Raw genomic sequence first — 17,536 nt, 5'->3', positions numbered from 1 at the left:
CAGGGATTAGAGGTAGGTCACCCAGCAGCCCCACATTATATACTAGGTGTATGATACAGGGCTGCTGCAGGGACTAGAGGTAGGTCACCCAGCAGCCCCACATGATATACTGTGTATATGATACAGGGCCTGCGGCAGGGACTAGAGGTAGGTCACTCAGCAGCCCCACGTTATATACTAGATGTATGATACAGGCTGCTATAGGGACTAGAGGTAGGTCACCCAGCAGTCACACATTATATACTAGGTGTATGATACAGGCTGCTATAGGGACTAGAGGTAGGTCACCCAGCAGCCACACATTATGATATAGGGCTGCTGCAAGGACTAGAGCTAGGTTCCCCAGCGGCTCCAGATCATGGTGCAGGGCCGCGCTAACAGACATGGCCGCCCCTCAGGCTGCGCACACAGAGGCAGAGGTTTGAATCTTCCCGCCGGGTGACGCGTCGCCTGCAGGGGGCGTGCCGGGTGACGCACGAGGCGGCGGGTCGGGTGTCTGGGAGTCTCCGCCCTCAGCAGTCAGTCCGAGTACATGGCGACTGCGGCAAAGAAGAAGCTAGAAGACGCAGGGCAAGAGGAGCAGCTGAGCGGAGCCCCCGCGTCCGGTCCCCGGTGCCTGTCCTCTCTCCATATGACACATACGAGAGCGGTAAGTGTGCCCTGCTGCACCCGCAGCCGCTCCCCCGGCCGGCATCGCGGAGAGCCGGCGGCTCCATTGTGTGAGGAACAACCATGTCTCCGGCAGCTAACAATGGGACCCCGGCGCCCGCGGCTCCCCGCACTCCACCACTGACGGCACTGCTCCTCCGCCGCTCTCCCGGCACCCCCCTCCACACAGCGCCGGCCCGGAGGCATCTGTAGCGGGAGAAGCCCCCAGCGTGGCGGCTGCCCTGTTGTACCCTCCATAGGCAGCGCTGTGGTCGCTGTGCCCCCGGCCTCCCCTCCCGCACAGCACACGGCCCCTATATGGCTATAGGTAGTGAGCCGCTTATGTTACACACGCCGCGGCCGCTCCACGTAGCCACCTTCTCTGTGCGGGGAGCGGACGTAGCGGGCCTGTGCGCGGCGGGACAGCTGGCGTACTGAGCGCTGTGAATAGGAACCTCCGTAAGCTGCGGCGGGTGACGTGTAGCCGGCCCAGCTGGCAGCTGTGGGACTGGAGCCGGCCGCTGCGTGTGCGGCCAATGGGCGCCGGGGGCCGCTCTCCCCACAGCCGGCTGTACTGTATGGCGGCCATACGCCGCACCTCGTGGGCATTAGTCACCCCGCGCCCGGCCGGCGAGGCTCTGGATGTGACTCACAGGCTCCACTCACTGCCAGGGACTACTAGACAACGTGCTCTGCCCGGCGGGTATGTGTGATGTCACCAGTGAGGGGGGACTACTACACCCAGCGTGCCCCCTTAGGTACAGCTGGGGATTCCCTGTAGATTACCAGAGTAGTGCGTCACCGCTGACGTGTGAATGGAGAGGAAGGTGTTGTGTAACGCAGTGATGACGGAGCTCCGGCCGGGGGTGTGCTCGGTGTATGAGCCGGCACTGTGCCCGGCTGTCGGTGTGCGGGGATGTGACACGTCTGCACTGATCGGCGCTGTGTAAGGGGGATGTGTCACCAGTACATGAGCTGCTCTACAATCACATCTGTACCTTTAAATGGATTTAACAACTTTTTTAAACTTTGTATACTTTTTTTTAATCATAAATTCCTGCATCTCCAGCACGGAGCGCAGAGCCTAATAGATTAGCTGAGAACCTCATGATTCTCTGCCGGATGGCAGGAACTGGTGACGCTGCCCCCGGCAGCCTGCTTAGTCCGCCAGCATTCCTATGAGAACCAGTGAAAGCCCAGTGTTTAAATGGCACAATAAGCTGCCTGTCCACGGGCAATGCGGTATCCGGCGGCGGATCTCTGCCGTGGGAGCTGCCGCCCGGAAGCAGGAGCCGGCAGATGGATCCCCGCCGGTCAGCCTATCTGCATGCTGCGATTTGCCGTTCGCGAGTGAAGAATCGCAATGATTCTCCGCTCGTGGACAGGGCGGCTGCGCTCTCCATAGCAACGCTTTCACTGCTTAGCGATTAGTGAGAATTCTGTTTAAACTGACCGATTGTTAGTTTTTCTCATCCCAACGATTCTCTGAAGGACAATCATTCTGTCTCAATGGGGCACTTATACTAGTGTGTCCCTTCCCTGTCTGTGGAGAGAGCTGTCCAGCTGTCGCCCCCTGCTGTCCATTGTGTGAGTGCCCCATGAGACTACTGTAAAGCATATCTCTAAATGCTGTTAAAGGGAACCTGTCAGCAGGTATGAGAACCATAAAGTGGTGGTGCTCATACAGCAGGTTCCCTGGAGTCCGGGAAGGCATTATACCCAACGGCAATCAATGGGAGTGCATGTGTACAGCATGCTGCCAGCAGTCCGGCTGCACGGTCCACGCTGACAGCACTGAATCAGGGAGCTGGGAAAGTACTTCTCCAGCCTCCTGGGAAGCTGCCTATGAGGACCATAATGTGGTGTATCGTGCTCATTCCTGGTGACATGTTCCCTTAGTGTAGGCAAGATGGCAGCGCCCGTAGTCATGTATAAAAAGTTATACAAAATGTAATGTGGTTCTCAATCTGGTTTTCATTCATTAAAAAAAAAAAAAAAAAGGTTTTCATGATATAGTCTCCTTTTAAAGGGGTTTTCTGTAGAAATACTATTGATAGGCTATCCTCAGGATGGATCATCAATAGTTGATCAGCCAGAGTCCGTTGCTCAGGACCCCAGCTGATTGGGCTGTGGGATCCACTACACACTGGGATACATAGTGGAAGCTGCTGCTCCCAGCCCTGAACAGCCAGATCACAGGCACCAGCTCTATGGTCATGGCAGCCTGGAGCCTAGTGACGGTCCCGTGGCTGCCCTGTATTCCTGACTTATTAAGCTGTGTCTGTGGAAGGGCTTAATAGAATGACTGAAGTAGTGCAGTTTATCCTATTTTGTCCGCTCCTGTATTAGAGCAACTCGGAGGAATTGGAATGTGGGGGTGTCAAAAGTGCAAGAGTAACATGACAAAAATAAAACCAACCTAAACCTTATATTGATGTAATCATGACGACCTGTTGAATAACGTTAACATAATAGGCATGCCACATGGTCAACACGGTAAAAATAAATCCCAAAAAAACAAATTAGGTTTTTGGGGTTTTTTTTGCTCAGACTGCACTATTCTTGTAAGCCTGTTGAGAATCGTGTTCTTGCTCCCTTGCCGTTCAGTGCTTCACATTTCTATGTGGGTCAGGAAGAGTATCCTTTCTCCGTGAGGAGACTAAGGTTGCCTGTCCACAGGCGTTTTTGAATTGTATTTCCCGCGGCAATAATCTGGCCGTGGGGAACACAATGCACGCTTTCCATAGCGTTGCTATGGAAAGCGCGCCCATCCCCCTCCTCTGACCACGAGGGGAGAATCATAGCGATTCTCCGTTCACGGCCGGCAATTCGTGATTCTCCACGGTCAGCCTATATGTCAGATAGGCTGACCATGGAGATCCGGCGGCGGAGATTCGCCACGGAATTTTGCAACGCCCGTGGACAGGAGCCCTTATAAGGCCGTTCATATAGAGAAGATGGAACAATACCTCAGCAGCACCACCTATTGGAAAACAACATTCCTACAAGTCAATGTTGAACTTAATTCCCAGTCATGCATGTGAAACCCATGCTTTCAAATAGGTTCCTTCACATTTTTGAGGTTTTCTATATGTTGCGAGGGGGGGAAAAAAATTGCGGCATGCTCAATATTTGAGCTATTTTTATTTTTTTTTGTAGCCCATGTTTCCTTATGGAGCCTCCTTGATCACATTTCACAAACTAGTGATTTTCATGCGATACATTTATCTACTACTAAAATAGGCCCCTGCTGCATTCCCAGGAGTACTTACCTAGCAGGCTCGGACCGGCTCTTCCTGCTGCTGTGCGTCCTGCAGTCTTCGTTCGCCTACAAAAGATCACTTCGTGGTGGCTAGATTAAAAAATCCAGGAAGCATGGCTTTGATCGGTTCATTCAGCTCTGCATTGATTGGTTCTTCAAACTCTGTTCAGCCAGTCACGTTGTGGAGGTGGGATTAATGAATTGGCTGAGCCACGGCATTGATTGGCCAATTCATAAATCCAGCCTCCACAACGTGATTGGCTGAACAGAGTTTGAAGAACCAGTCACGTTATGGAGGCGGGATTTATGAATTGGCCAATCAATGCCGTGGCTCAGCCAATTCATTAATCCTGCCTCCACAACGTGATTGGCTGAACAGAGTTTGAAGAACCAGTCACGTTATGGAGGCGGGATTTATGAATTGGCCAATCAATGCCGTGGCTCAGCCAATTCATTAATCCTGCCTCCACAACGTGATTGGCTGAACAGAGTTTGAAGAACCAGTCACGTTATGGAGGCGGGATTTATGAATTGGCCAATCAATGCCGTGGCTCAGCCAATTCATTAATCCTGCCTCCACAACGTGATTGGCTGAGCAGAGTTTCAAGACCTAATCAGTTCTCGCATTGGTTCATCGAGCACTGCATTGATTGGCTGAGTAGCGCTGGATGAACCCATCAGATCTATCGCTTCCTGGAGGTAGGATTTTTGAATTCAGCAACCTTCAGGAAGTGATCATCTTTGGGCAAATGTGGACTGCAGGACGCCCAGTGGAGCTCCGGAGAGCACCAGGAGGACCCAGCCCGCAACTGCTAGGTAAGTATTGCCTCTTTTTTTTTTTCCAGTGGATGCAACTAGGGGTTATTTTAGGGGTAGAGCTTAACCTTCTCGCAATAAAATTGCGCTACAATAGTACACTGCATTACTTGTGTAGTGCATTCAACTAAGCTTATGGCAGTGGCCCAAATAGGAGGAGTTACATGGAGGCTTTTGTCAGGCTCCCATTGGTACTCTGCAATCATATTAAGGGGTTCCAGAAGGAGCCCTATCCCCATCTGCCTACATGCTTCAGTTGCAATCGATTGTGGCATGTAAGGATCTGAGGTTTCTCCGCTACTTGCTGTTAGAGCAGGAGCCTGGCTGTCAGTCAACCTAGCCATTGCCTTATAAAGATGTATGTGCAGGTTCAAAACCCTTTAGTGAGGTCAGTAAAAAGGCGTATTGCGGTGTATGTATATATACAATATCCCCCAATGTGTTTGTTAATTAGAAAACCCCTTTAAGGACACTGATTTATGTGCCTATTATATGTACATTAGACATTCATTCCAAATCTACAATAGAAAAGTGACGTTTCCAGGAATTTTACAAATTTTAATGTGACTATTAGGGGTTAAAGAGATTGTGTCAAGTAGGTAACCCCTATTCATATGCTCCATTACAGCACATGACCCTCAGTGGGGTCCCTTGCTCGTGAGCGCCCTCTATCACCTGGAGTGGAGAATGGCTGTCCTGTAATACAATTTCCTGCATCTTTCCTCTAGCAAAACTGACTGTTTGCCAGGAGCGAAACCAAGATCAGCTGTTGGTAGCGGGCCCTGCGTCCTGAAAGGGGTTGTGTGTGAGGGTCCGGTCCCTTTAATAGCACTGAGGTCAATAGGAGCTGTATAAATATGTATGAATAAGGATCTTTGTCTGAAACGGTTTGCGGCTAAACTCACAAGTCTTAGGCAAACAGCCTAATTTATTCTGATGCCAAATTGGCATATAAAGCATTTAAAGGGGTTGTAAAGTATTGATGGCCAATATTAACGTAAAGCAAACAACTGATTTGTCAGTTAATTGTTTCCACTGAACGATTGTTAATTTTTTTGCCCTCTTTTACGTTCCATGCAGACGGGTCTTTACTTCTGATGTGTTCCAGGGTAGTCGGTCACTGACCTTTATACTAATCTCCGCTTTCTCTCTCCTTTCAGGGTTTGTGAGAATAAGATGGATGGCAGCTTCGATTGTGATTGTGGTGAGCTGGAGCCACCTGATCATTAACAGACAAACTCCTGTTTAATCTAAAGTCTGCCACGTTGTCCTCTTCGGATGCACTGTCTAGAATATCTACAGAACCATTTCTAGTGCTTCCCAGCACCCTAGAATGACGCTGCTCAGGACCAGTTCAACACTGAATGTATCTGCACTGTGAGGAGGATGTTCATAGAAGCCGATCTCTTGCATATTTATTCACCTTTTTGTTTTACGTTCACCTGTTTTGCACAGTAGAAGCGTGTGCATAGTATGTCATTTCATTCCGTTTCCACTTTCAGCGAGTGTTTTTGGTGGATGTTTGCTGGAATGCTGCATCTTCTGTGAACTATGAATACTGTCATTTTTAAAGAGTCAAAACTGAGCTTTAGCGTTACTGCTTGCGGTATACACCAGGCCTGGCAGGCTGATGTGTTCTGAAAACTTGGAACAGATCATTCTAAAGAAGAGTATTTTGTAAGGTGTATGAAATCTTTTCTTTAGAAGCTTTGCAGCGGTTGATCGTCTAATAATTTAGGAAAAGTTCTGGAAGGAGGAGGCTACGTAAGCCAAAATGGCTGAGAAGTTTGAAAGTCTCATGAACATTCATGGCTTTGATTTGGGCTCTCGTTATATGGACTTAAAACCGCTTGGCTACGGTGGTAACGGCTTAGTTTTTTCTGCTGTTGACAATGACTGTGATAAGCGAGTGGCTGTGAAGAAAATCGTCTTGACGGATCCTCAGAGTGTCAAACATGCTCTCCGGGAGATCAAAATCATCCGGAGGCTTGATCACGAAAACATTGTTAAAGTATATGAAATTCTCGGCCCCAACGGAGAGCACCTAACGGATGATGTGAGCTCCCTCACCGAGCTGAACTCTGTTTACATTGTTCAGGAGTACATGGAGACCGACCTAGCCAAACTCCTGGAACAAGGCCCTCTACGTGAAGAGCATGCCCGCCTGTTCATGTACCAGCTGTTACGTGGGCTGAAGTATATCCACTCCGCTAATGTGCTGCACAGAGATCTCAAGCCAGCAAACCTATTCATCAACACCGAAGATCTGGTCGTGAGGATTGGAGACTTTGGTCTTGCTCGAATTATGGATCCCCATTACTCTCATAAGGTGAGTAACCTGTAAACCATGAGCTGTCGTGAAGGCACTAACTAGTTCACAGTAGCACCGTTACACATGACTAGCTAAGAATATACCGTTTTGAGCCTAAATTAAGCTGTGTTCTAGTATAGCAGTATTACTTTCTAAGTATTTATGCAAGATAGTATTTTTGCTCTAAAGTCTCATTGGAATAAGTCCTGTTAGGCCGTTATGGAGAGTCATTCACGTAGAGGCAAATAGTGTATCAATGTCTCAAACAAAAGGTTATTTGGTTATTTCTGTGCTGTGTATGCATGTTACATGGATTCAAAATGCAAATAAGGCAGATTGAACAGTACCTCTGCAGCGCCACCTATTGGATGGCAGCATTCTTTCAAATCGATTTCTGGCTTGGTTTCTTATTCTCAATCATTGTTTTACCTACTTGTTAAAAAGTCGCTCATTGATTTGCAGGAATGCTGCCATCCAATAGATGGCGCTGCAGAGGTATTGTTTCATCTTCTTTATTTGCATAAATTACCAGAGGAGTGTATGGCCGTATACGTTTCCTCATTCACCACTCGGGTGTCTTCTCACACCCCTTCTGGGTGCTCTCCTTGGGGAGAGACTATGCCATACCCTGACCCACTCACCCTGTAAGGGTCTCTACACACTTTTTGGGTGCTCTCCTTAAGGAGAGACGACACCCCTCTTGATGATGTGATGATGTATGTGGCCTTTTGAATCCATCAGTCAAGTCATAAATGGGGCTATTCTTGTGTTGTAGAAAACCCCATCATCTAATCTGGTGTGATTTTCGTTGTAGTTACTGGGGTATAAACCAAGGGGTGAATTACATTGATTATATGGGTACGGTCACGCCTAGCAGTTGCCTCAGCAGCGTGGCTGACTGCTAATGATTTGTAACAGAACCTGCATCGCTGCCGCAACCCAGCCATACGGCGATCGCTACATGGCACCATACCCTCAAAGGTTGGGATGTATTTGGAAGCAAGTGAAATCAGCTCTTGAAGTTCACATGTTAAAAACAGGAAAAATGGGTACACAAAGATCTGAGTGACTTTTAGAAGGACCAGTTCTGATGACTGGCTCAAAGCATGTCCACAGGACACCTTCAGAGCGCTTGTGGTGCTCATGCCTCGACCGATCAGAATTGTTTTGGTGACACACAGGAGACCTGTGTAATCGGGAAGGTGATTTTAATGTTATGACTTCTGTGTATACTCACTACCCGGGAACCATTAAAAATACACAATTTTTCTTTAACATCTCTGCTGGAATCTGAATGCTTAAAGGGGTTGTCAGTTTGTAAACTATCAATGGCCCATCTGTTGCCCAGGACCCTCGCTGTTCAGCTTTTTGCCGGGCTGCTGTTCTTGCACTGAGCTGGTTTCTATGGAAGTAGATGTCTCCATTCCTACTACAGTGGCCAGGCTTGGTATTGCATACCAAGATTCCATTGCAATAAATGGGAACTCTGCCTGCAATACCAAGCTGGGCCACTGCAGTGACAATATTGCTGTCTACTTCCTGCAGAAATTCGCTCAGTGTACAAGCGTTCTAGCCCAGAGAACAGCTGATCAGTGGGCGTTCTCAGCAACATACACCCGACTATATACTATTGATGACTTGTCCTAAGCTAGACCAATAACCTACTGATGCTTCATGATGTACAGTTACATCATGGGGAATCGGGGGGTCAATCCCGCACCATACATCATACTGCAGAAGCGATCAAACTATCGCAAGTTAATGTCCCTTATGGGGATGGGAGAAAAAGAATGTGAAAATCTGTTTAAGTTTTATTGATTATGAAAAATAAAAGGTAATGGGTTTAACACCCGCCCTTGCCATATTTATAATAGAAAAAAAAAATAGTATCGCTGCGTCCCTAAAAGTCTATCAAAGTAACGCACTATTTACCCCACGCTGTGAACTGTGATTAAAAAAAAAAACCCCGCCTGAATTACGTTTTGTTTTTTATTAAAAAAAAAAAAAACAATCATATGTACTACAAAATGGTACCAATAGAAACTGCAGGATGTCCCACACAAAAAGACCCCTTGAACAACTGTCGGCGGAAAAATGAAAGTTATGGTGGCAGAAAATGTTGTTTCTTACCAAATGTATTTTGCTTTAAAAGTAGTACAGCAATAAAACTAGATAAAGCTGGAATCGCAATAATTGTACTGTCCCACAGAATAAAGTTACCATGTAATTTAGTTGAATTCACCCCCCCCCCCCCCTTCACCACAACCACCACCACCCGTTTCACTTCACTTAGAATTACTCAGTACATTACATAGTACTTTTGAAAAATACAACCCGTCCTGCAAAATACAAGCCCTCAGACAGCTACTGTTATGGATAAATGAGTAATCGGTTTTTTTTAAACGTTGGGAGGGGTTAATAGTTTCCAAGTGGGCATCCCTTGTAAATCACCGGCTCGGAGTGTAAAGCTGTAGTGTGGGACTGTGATGACTGGTTCTGATTGTCCCCTGCAGTGTTTTGCTGACCTGGGGTAGAGCCAAAGACAAGTGAGGCCCCTACATATACACACAAGTGCCACTATTCCAATCATGTCACACGTGGACGGCTCATTAGGGGATTTAATTTCAGACAAATCCTCCACCCGGCAGCTTGCAGACATCTGGACAGTTGTGCCACTTGAGGTGGTCATGTGTGCTAGAGAATGGCATCTTGACATCATGGTGCAGCCCTACTGTAATATGGAGTTTTGTTTTTTTTTTTTTTCCTTATTGCTCCAATTTCTGGAAAGATTGTGACAAAGGAGGGACAACTGGCTTGTCTGATTTAGGTTTCCTTTGAAGCCTGCAACCCTTAAAAATTGCCCCCTAGTGCCTAAAACCACATGCCAGGGCTAACTTTGATAAGCTTGCATTATCTGAGTTATGAGTTGTCTGTGCTTGCACACAACTTTCATGTTTTCATTTAATTAGCTTCACAAGAAGCAGCTGAACCTTGTGAGATGTTTTCTGAGCGCGGTGTACATCCTGTTATGCACCATAATTACTGCATCGTCTCAGTGGGGACTTGTGCTGCAATGCACTGCTTGGGGACGTGGCTAGTGCTGGTTGTTCTGGCAGAAGAGCACCTACATCTCCTATTGAATTACATGCCAGTATTCCTGTTAATGAATAGACTTTACATCACCTAAGTCTTCGAAAATTAGGTTCACATTAGAAAAAAAAAATAAGATCAATAAAGGGGTATTCCAGTGATGTAAAGGTATCTCTTATCTGCAGGATAGGGGATAGTTAACTGACCGGTGGGACAATCGCTGATCGCAGGGGCTGGGGCACTTCAGTGAGGGACATGTGCCCACGCCGCCCAATACTGGCTGTGCCTGGCACTGCAATTTACCGCATCAAAGTCCTGTTCAAGTTAATGGCACTCAGTGGCAACATCGGGCACAGCTGTGATTGGTAATGAAGGGGTTGCCCCGCTCACTAGAGTGCTGTGGTTCCTTCAGTCAGCTATTCAGTCGGGATTCTGGGAGTCGGGCCACCAGCAATATAATGAGGGAGTAATCTAAGGCCACTAATATATAAAGTGCAGAAAATCCCTTTAAGGTGTACCTGGAGTATCAGAGAACTTGTGACAGGTCATACATTTTAATTGGTGGGTGTTTTAGTAGCTGAATTGTATCAATCCCTGAAACAAAGTGGCAGAAGTGCTGAGCTGCCAGAAGTTCTGCGGAACTACAAGGACACTTTATTAGGGCTCTCATACACCATGTGGATCTCGGCCACAAATGCATGTAGATCAAAACTTTTTTTCTAAGTGGGCAAAACAGCTTGTTAATGAAGAGGTCTTCAGCTATGCAGATGTTCCAATATCCCTAATGTAGTTGATTGCTCTGCTGCTACTTTGTTACTAAATGTTCTTCACTATTTTGAAGCTTGTTGAGTGTGTAAGGCTGCCTGTCCACGGGCATTGCGATATCCCGTGGCAGAGATCCGCGGCCCGGGAGCAGGAGTCAGCTGAGGGATCTCCACGGTGAGCATGCTGCGATTTGCCGGGCCAGATTATCGCCGCGGGGAATGCAATGCAAAAACACCCGTGGACAGGCAGCCCAATGTGGGCACACAATTGTAGTGTCAGGTTAGCAGTAGTGTGTTACCAGAAGCTCTTGCAATGTAGGAGAAACCATAATTTCTTTGTAAGCCTCACACTAACATTTCTAGCAGCTGTGTTGTCGTTAAGATTGGTTTTCAGATAGTGAAGTACAGTCTTTTTGATAAACGTAATTGATTTTTTTTTTCTCTTCTATCCAGGGACATCTTTCTGAAGGTCTTGTCACAAAATGGTACAGATCTCCTCGCCTTTTACTTTCACCCAATAATTACACTAAAGCTATTGACATGTGGGCAGCTGGATGCATTTTTGCTGAGATGCTGACTGGAAAGACCCTGTTTGCAGGTTGGTACATTTTTATTTTAATGTCTTTAAACTAAAGCAATGAGTAGATCATTTTGTATTGAAGTACTTGTATAGGAATGACAGAACAAGGCTGATATTTGCACAGCCTGTCCTAGAAAATATTTTGTGTGTAAAGAAAAGAAAAAAGTTTGTGTATCCAGATGATCATTGGAGAAAGAACAAGAGACGTCAACTGTGTGAAGTCACTTCTGTCCTCTTCCTGGGGGGACTAGCTTAGTGCTGGCTTTATTAAAGCTCAAAGTAGAACAAAGAAAGGTATAGTGTACAATCACAGGGAACAATCATCGCTGGAACGACCTGTTGGGCATTTGCGCCTGATAGGTCATTCCATGTAAAAGGGCCCTTACCCTTCAGCTAACAGGAACAAACCATGTGATGTTAGGCTCTGTGCCTGCAGCCCTGCCCCCGTCTAGAGATGCATGCATCTGTCCTAATTGTACTCTAGAGCCCCACTTACGCAAAGATCGCTCAAAAGACAGTTTGAGTGATAGTTTTAAGGGTTCATTTTGCACAGCTATTAGTGGGCTCTAATGCCTATTAGTAGCTTATTAGCTTTATTTGCATTTAAATGGAGCTCCCTTCGCTGTATGCAGATAACAGCAGGGATTCATGAAAGATGACCTTTTGTTTTTATATCAGCATTTTGCCTACAAAAAGGTTACATACGATAACTATTTGTCTTTCTGGTTCTCTAAGGGGCTGTTCACACTTAGTTTTGTTTTAGTGTTTTGTTTTGTGTGAGGGGTATATTTAGCATGTACAGCGGGAAAGATCCTGACACATGTGCTAACCTGTCCATATGACTCCATTAGTCAGATTAAAAGCTAAGAGTGGCCTTTTGGCTTCTTTCTTTTTTTGTCCGTATACGTCATTAGTAATAACTATGCAATTCCATCCTGAGGAGTTCCACTAAATAAACATATCAGTCTATGGGTGACAGAAGCCACTATATTGTATCATCACAGGTCTCAGCTTGACGGATATGTCATAAACTTTTCAATGGCTTATTGTCACGGATCCGTTAAACGCATGCCTTAATAGCCTATGGGTGGTGGATCTGTTAAAACGACCCTTTGGTTTTGAGACAAAATTCTATCCCAGGTCTGGAGGGGGTATATTACCTGCAGCAGTAGTTCTTTGCCATCTTCCAGTATGGCCAACACAATCTTCAGACTACATAATCCCCATGGACTGGTGCATTGGTAGTGTTGGACTACTAATGCACTATATCTGCGCTCTGACTGGCCAGAGCTGCTCACATGATCAGCACTGGCTAATCAGAGAGCAGTGCAGTGTGCATTAATAGTTAGAAAACTGCTGCAGCTATCTTGGACAATCCAAAAACGGGGTCCGAAACCGGCAGATCAAAGGGGTGACAGAAGAACTGTATGTGTAATATACTTTTCTGTCCCAGGACATAATTTTATCCCCAAACCAGAGGGTTGCTCTTAAACTGTTATGAGGCTCAAAGATGAGGAAATTTGGAGTCTGGAGAGCTGTTTTTATATTTATTTTGCCAGGTTCTCCGAGAAATCGGTGCACACAGTGTGACTTTCCCAAAAGCTATTTGCACACACTCCCACAGAGATCTCTGAGAGGCGTGTGCACATGGCTTTCTGTGTCCCACTGTGCATGCTGATTTCTTCAGGTCACAGCACTAGAGCAGGGGATCTGGGGAGTATTAAAAGCAACTCTCCGTTCCCTAAGCTTTGAGCCCCATAACAGTTTACAGGGCTGTGAAGTTCTGACAGGTTCCCCTTAAACAGATGCCTAACACTGGCATTCATTAACTATAGACTATACTGTCATGAAAAAGCTCACATTGTTAATCACATCACATATTAGTTTATGGGTGATGAATATAACTGTTAGGCTGGGCTCACACAAGCGTATCTTGCAGCATTCGGGCTGTGAGATATATGCATGCCGACAGTACACAGTGACATTGTGTACAGGCTGCGGGCCGCCCATCCGCATGTACTATCTTAGGCCCAATGCCCACGGACAGATTTTCGCTATGGAATTCGCGGATGCCTGCCGCGAATTCCGCAGCAATGTCTGTCCATAGACATTCTATTTTAAAAGATTCTTCCTGGCTCACGAGCGGAAATCAACAGTTTATTTTTATTTTTTTTCTTCACTCGTGGAGGGAATTGCAGCATGCTTTATTTGGAGCGGAAAATCACACGGTCGGCTTCCATTGTAGTCAATGGAAGCCGTCCGTCCCGGGGCACTTCCGCAGTGAACACTGCAGAAGTATCGTGGGAATCCGCGTCATGCCCTGCACTGCGAATGTGCGCCAGCCAGACTATGTGTCTCTGCCGGGGCACCGGGTCTGGTTCCCCTGCGAGATTTCGCAGTCAGAATCTGACCCAGCCGTGGGCATGAGGCCTTAGCATGTATACTCGCGTAATATGTTCATAGATAGAACATGCTGCGATTTTTCTTGCGGACATATTATATACAATTCGTGTGAGCGCAACATGGCCACTTATGCGATATTGGTACAGTTGCCATACGCTCATGTGAGACAGCCTCTGTGTAATGTATACAGCCGGGGGACTTTTACTGGCATTTAAGCGAAGCATAAGCCAATAATGAGATGCGAATAACCTCTTATGGTTTCAGCAGCTCGTAACCTCATTCCATAATGCCACATTTCCTTTTGCTTTTATAGGAGCTCATGAACTTGAGCAAATGCAGCTGATCTTAGAATCCATACCTGTTGTACATGAAGAGGATAGACAGGAACTTCTCAATGTCATCCCAGTCTATATAAAAAAAGATATGACCGTGCCACATACTCCTCTGACACAGCTGCTCCCGGGCATTAGCCCTGAAGGTGAGCGCCTCAAATGCCTAATAGTCATTGTTTTTAACACGTAAATGGTTTGGCGTCGGATGAAGGGCAATATTAATATTTTCCTTTTTCAATCATAACAGCACTAGATTTCCTGGAGCAAATTCTGACCTTTAGTCCTATGGATAGACTAACAGCAGAAGACGCTTTGTCTCACCCGTATATGAGCATCTATTCATTTCCACTGGATGAGCCAATTTCCAGCCATCCTTTTCATATCGAAGATGAGGTGGATGATATTTTACTGATGGATGACAACCACGGCCATGTTCATAACTGCGAAAGGTAATTAAAAAAAAATTATAAGCGGAATATCGTGCCTATGCTTTTGACTTCATGTGCTTTTGATGCACATTAAATATTGTCACATCAAGGAAGAGCAAAGAAAACTTAGCTTCTGTTTGTTTAATTCCAGGTATCATGATAGTGAGTATTCAGACCATGATTGGCCTATACACAATAATTTTGAAGTCGATGAAGTCCAACGTGATCCAAGAGCTCTCTCCGATGGAAGTGATGAAGAAGAGGTGCAGGTTGACCCTCGCAAATATATGGATGGAGATCGAGAAAAGTATTTGGAAGATCCAGCTTTTGACCCATACTTTAATGCTGAGCCTTCCTGGGAACATTCAGATCATCATGAGAACAAATATTGTGATTTGGAATGTAGTCATACTTGTAACTTCAAAATGAGGTCCTCGTCGTATCTAGATAATCTAGTTTGGAGGGAGACTGAGGTGAATCATTATTATGAGCCAAAACTTATTATAGATCTGTCTAACTGGAAGGAGCAAAGTAAGGAGAGGACTGATAAGAAAGGCAAATCAAAATGTGAAAGAAATGGTCTGGTGAAAGCTCAGATAGCTCTTAAGGAAGCTTCCCAGCAGCTAGTTGAGAAAGAAAGGGAGAAACGTAAAGAATTCGACTTCGATTCATTTATAGCAGGTACCATTGAGCTAAGTTTGCAGCATGATGCTTCCAGTGTTGACAAACTGAATGACTTGAATAGCTCTGTCACACAACTTGAATACAAATCCTTAATATCAAAGTCTGTAAGCCTAGAAAAACAGGAGAAAGGAATGGTCAATTTGGCACAGTTGGGTGCCCTAAACCAAAATTCTTGGGACAGTCCAATCCTAAGCGGTGAAGACTGCTTCCTTATAGACCGGTTTTGTTGTGAAGTGAGAAAAGATGATCATGTCGAAAAGGAAAATACCTACACCGGTTACTTAGATAATTTATTTGGTAGGAAAGAAGAGGCAGAAGTGTTAGATCCCGAGCCAATAGAAGATGACAAGGTTGGGAGTAAAGAAAATGACGAGGGCATCTTGAGTTTTAGCGGAGACATCATTCTTAATAAACAGTTGGATTGTATCGGTATTCCCCAATTTCAGAATCCTCTCGGCTCTCCCCTTAAATCAATACAAGCCACGTTGATGACGCCTTCTGTCATGAAATCATCCCCACAGATTCCCCGCAAAACTTACAGCAGCATTCTGAAACATCTAAACTAAAACACTCAAACGTTTCTTTACATATCCTTTTATCAATTGTCCCATGAGGTTTTTTTTAATTTTCTTTCTGCATAACTCTTTTCTTACTTGAATTGTATTTTTAGTACGTATTTAACATTTAGTTTTGTTTACCATTGTTTTTACGATCTAGAATTTACTTTCTATATTTTAAACTGGCATGGCATTTGCACACGAGGAAAAACAAAATAATGCAACATAGGTGGAGACAGGAAAAATGCACTAAAACGAAGTCTAAATCAATTGCTATCTTTCTCAGAATAAAATTGCCTTGATGTAACAGTGAGACGTCAACACATTTTCACGGAAATGTCAGTTTCCGATTTTTATTTTTCAGTTCATTGTGTTTTTTAGAATTTTTTTTTTTTTTTTCATATCCATTTCTTGAAACACATGATACCAGCAGCAACTGAAGAATGCAGATTTTGGTATGCATGTGTTATCTACCTCAAGGTAACAGTAGGCGGTCACTCGGCCGCCGCAGTGCTATCCATCATGCACCTCTGTTAAGCCAGCATTATCGTAGTAGCTATTCCTAAATGAGAAGTTGCAGAGATATTTATACATGTTCTGGATGACATCCTATGTAGTGAAGTTTAATATGCAGTATTTTATTTATTATCAGTTCTTTGAAGATGGATATCTTTGGGCGGTTTAGAAGCACGCTTGGCAACTTCCATCTCTCTGGTTGTCGAACAACTCAGTATGGCCAGCAGTTTGCCGCTGTACTTGGATGTCGGCAGCTAGAAAGCCTTAGGTTGTCAAAGTCTCGAATTGACTTTATTTACGGTTTACATTGTTGTATATTTAACCTGCATATTAATAAGGTTTTCTTCACTTCTTATTTTCATCTGTTTTCATTTCAAGGAAAGTTCTCACTGTGTGTAGGAGTTTGTATTTTCAAAGTGCTTGACGGATCTCTACAAAAAAAAAAACCATAGGAATTGCTTAAATATTAAATACTCCTAGAAATGTATTTTCATTTTTTTATTGTAATGCTAAGAATGGCGTGCATGGAGTTTATTATGGTACAACATTACTGTAAGTTAAGATTTTGTCTGTAAAAGATTTTTTTTTCTCTTGACTTTTATTGTATGTTTTTACTGAAATTCCTTTTTATTTTATTTTTTTTCAAACCTGCATGAGAAGAATAGCATGTAGTATCTAAATTCCCTGGAAACTTGTTTTGCCTCTGAATTTTGCATACTATTTGTGTACTATTGGGTCCCCTATTTAAGACAAATAAACATGGCCAGCAACAAAGAGGGTTTATGTATTTTTTTGTGAAAAGCGGCGTACTTTTAGTGTTTTCGATAACTGTTCATTTCTGGGTGGAAAAAGTTTGGTGAATCCTTTCCCAACTTTGTTTAGAAATGTGGTTAAAAAGCAAGGGAAATGGACTAGAAAGAGGGATAATGATATCAAGGTGTGAAATTGTGTGGCATTGCTGATACATCAAGATCACTTGGTCTAAAATAAGCATCCATGTTTTGGCAGACTTCTACTGTTTATGACCTATTCTTAGCATAGGTCATCAGTTGATCGGTGGAGGCACGCCACTCTGGATACCCACTGATTGCCATGCGTGCAAACTGTGCTGGAAGCATTTAGTGCTGTCAAGATTGCAGTGACCC

The 17,536-nt window shown here is 44.9% G+C and overlaps 1 protein-coding gene across 1 annotated transcript; it reads left to right on the top strand.

Moving 5' to 3' along the window:
* Positions 1-494: 494 nt before the first annotated feature.
* Positions 495-17,165, top strand: MAPK6 (mitogen-activated protein kinase 6). Its single transcript, XM_066592592.1, has 6 exons — positions 495-649; positions 5,887-7,055; positions 11,345-11,489; positions 14,188-14,352; positions 14,454-14,655; positions 14,786-17,165. The coding sequence occupies exons 2-6, from the start codon at positions 6,501-6,503 to the stop codon at positions 15,882-15,884; spliced, it is 2,166 nt and encodes a 721-aa protein (XP_066448689.1). The 5' UTR covers positions 495-649; positions 5,887-6,500; the 3' UTR covers positions 15,885-17,165.
* Positions 17,166-17,536: the final 371 nt, after the last annotated feature.

Source organism: Eleutherodactylus coqui, chromosome 2, assembly GCF_035609145.1.
Source record: "Eleutherodactylus coqui strain aEleCoq1 chromosome 2, aEleCoq1.hap1, whole genome shotgun sequence".
NCBI lineage: Eukaryota > Metazoa > Chordata > Amphibia > Anura > Eleutherodactylidae > Eleutherodactylus > Eleutherodactylus coqui.
The sequence above is the reverse complement of the archived record's forward strand: the minus strand, read 5'-3'. Positions and strand labels throughout refer to the sequence as shown.

Excerpts from the sequence above, each read along its gene's own strand:
- MAPK6 (XM_066592592.1), top strand. The coding sequence starts at position 6,501 with ATGGCTGAGAAGTTTGAAAGTCTCATGAACATTCATGGCTTTGATTTG. Across the intron at positions 7,056-11,344 it reads ATCCCCATTACTCTCATAAG|GGACATCTTTCTGAAGGTCT; the intron begins GTGAGTAACCTG and ends TCTTCTATCCAG. Across the intron at positions 11,490-14,187 it reads TGGAAAGACCCTGTTTGCAG|GAGCTCATGAACTTGAGCAA; the intron begins GTTGGTACATTT and ends TTGCTTTTATAG.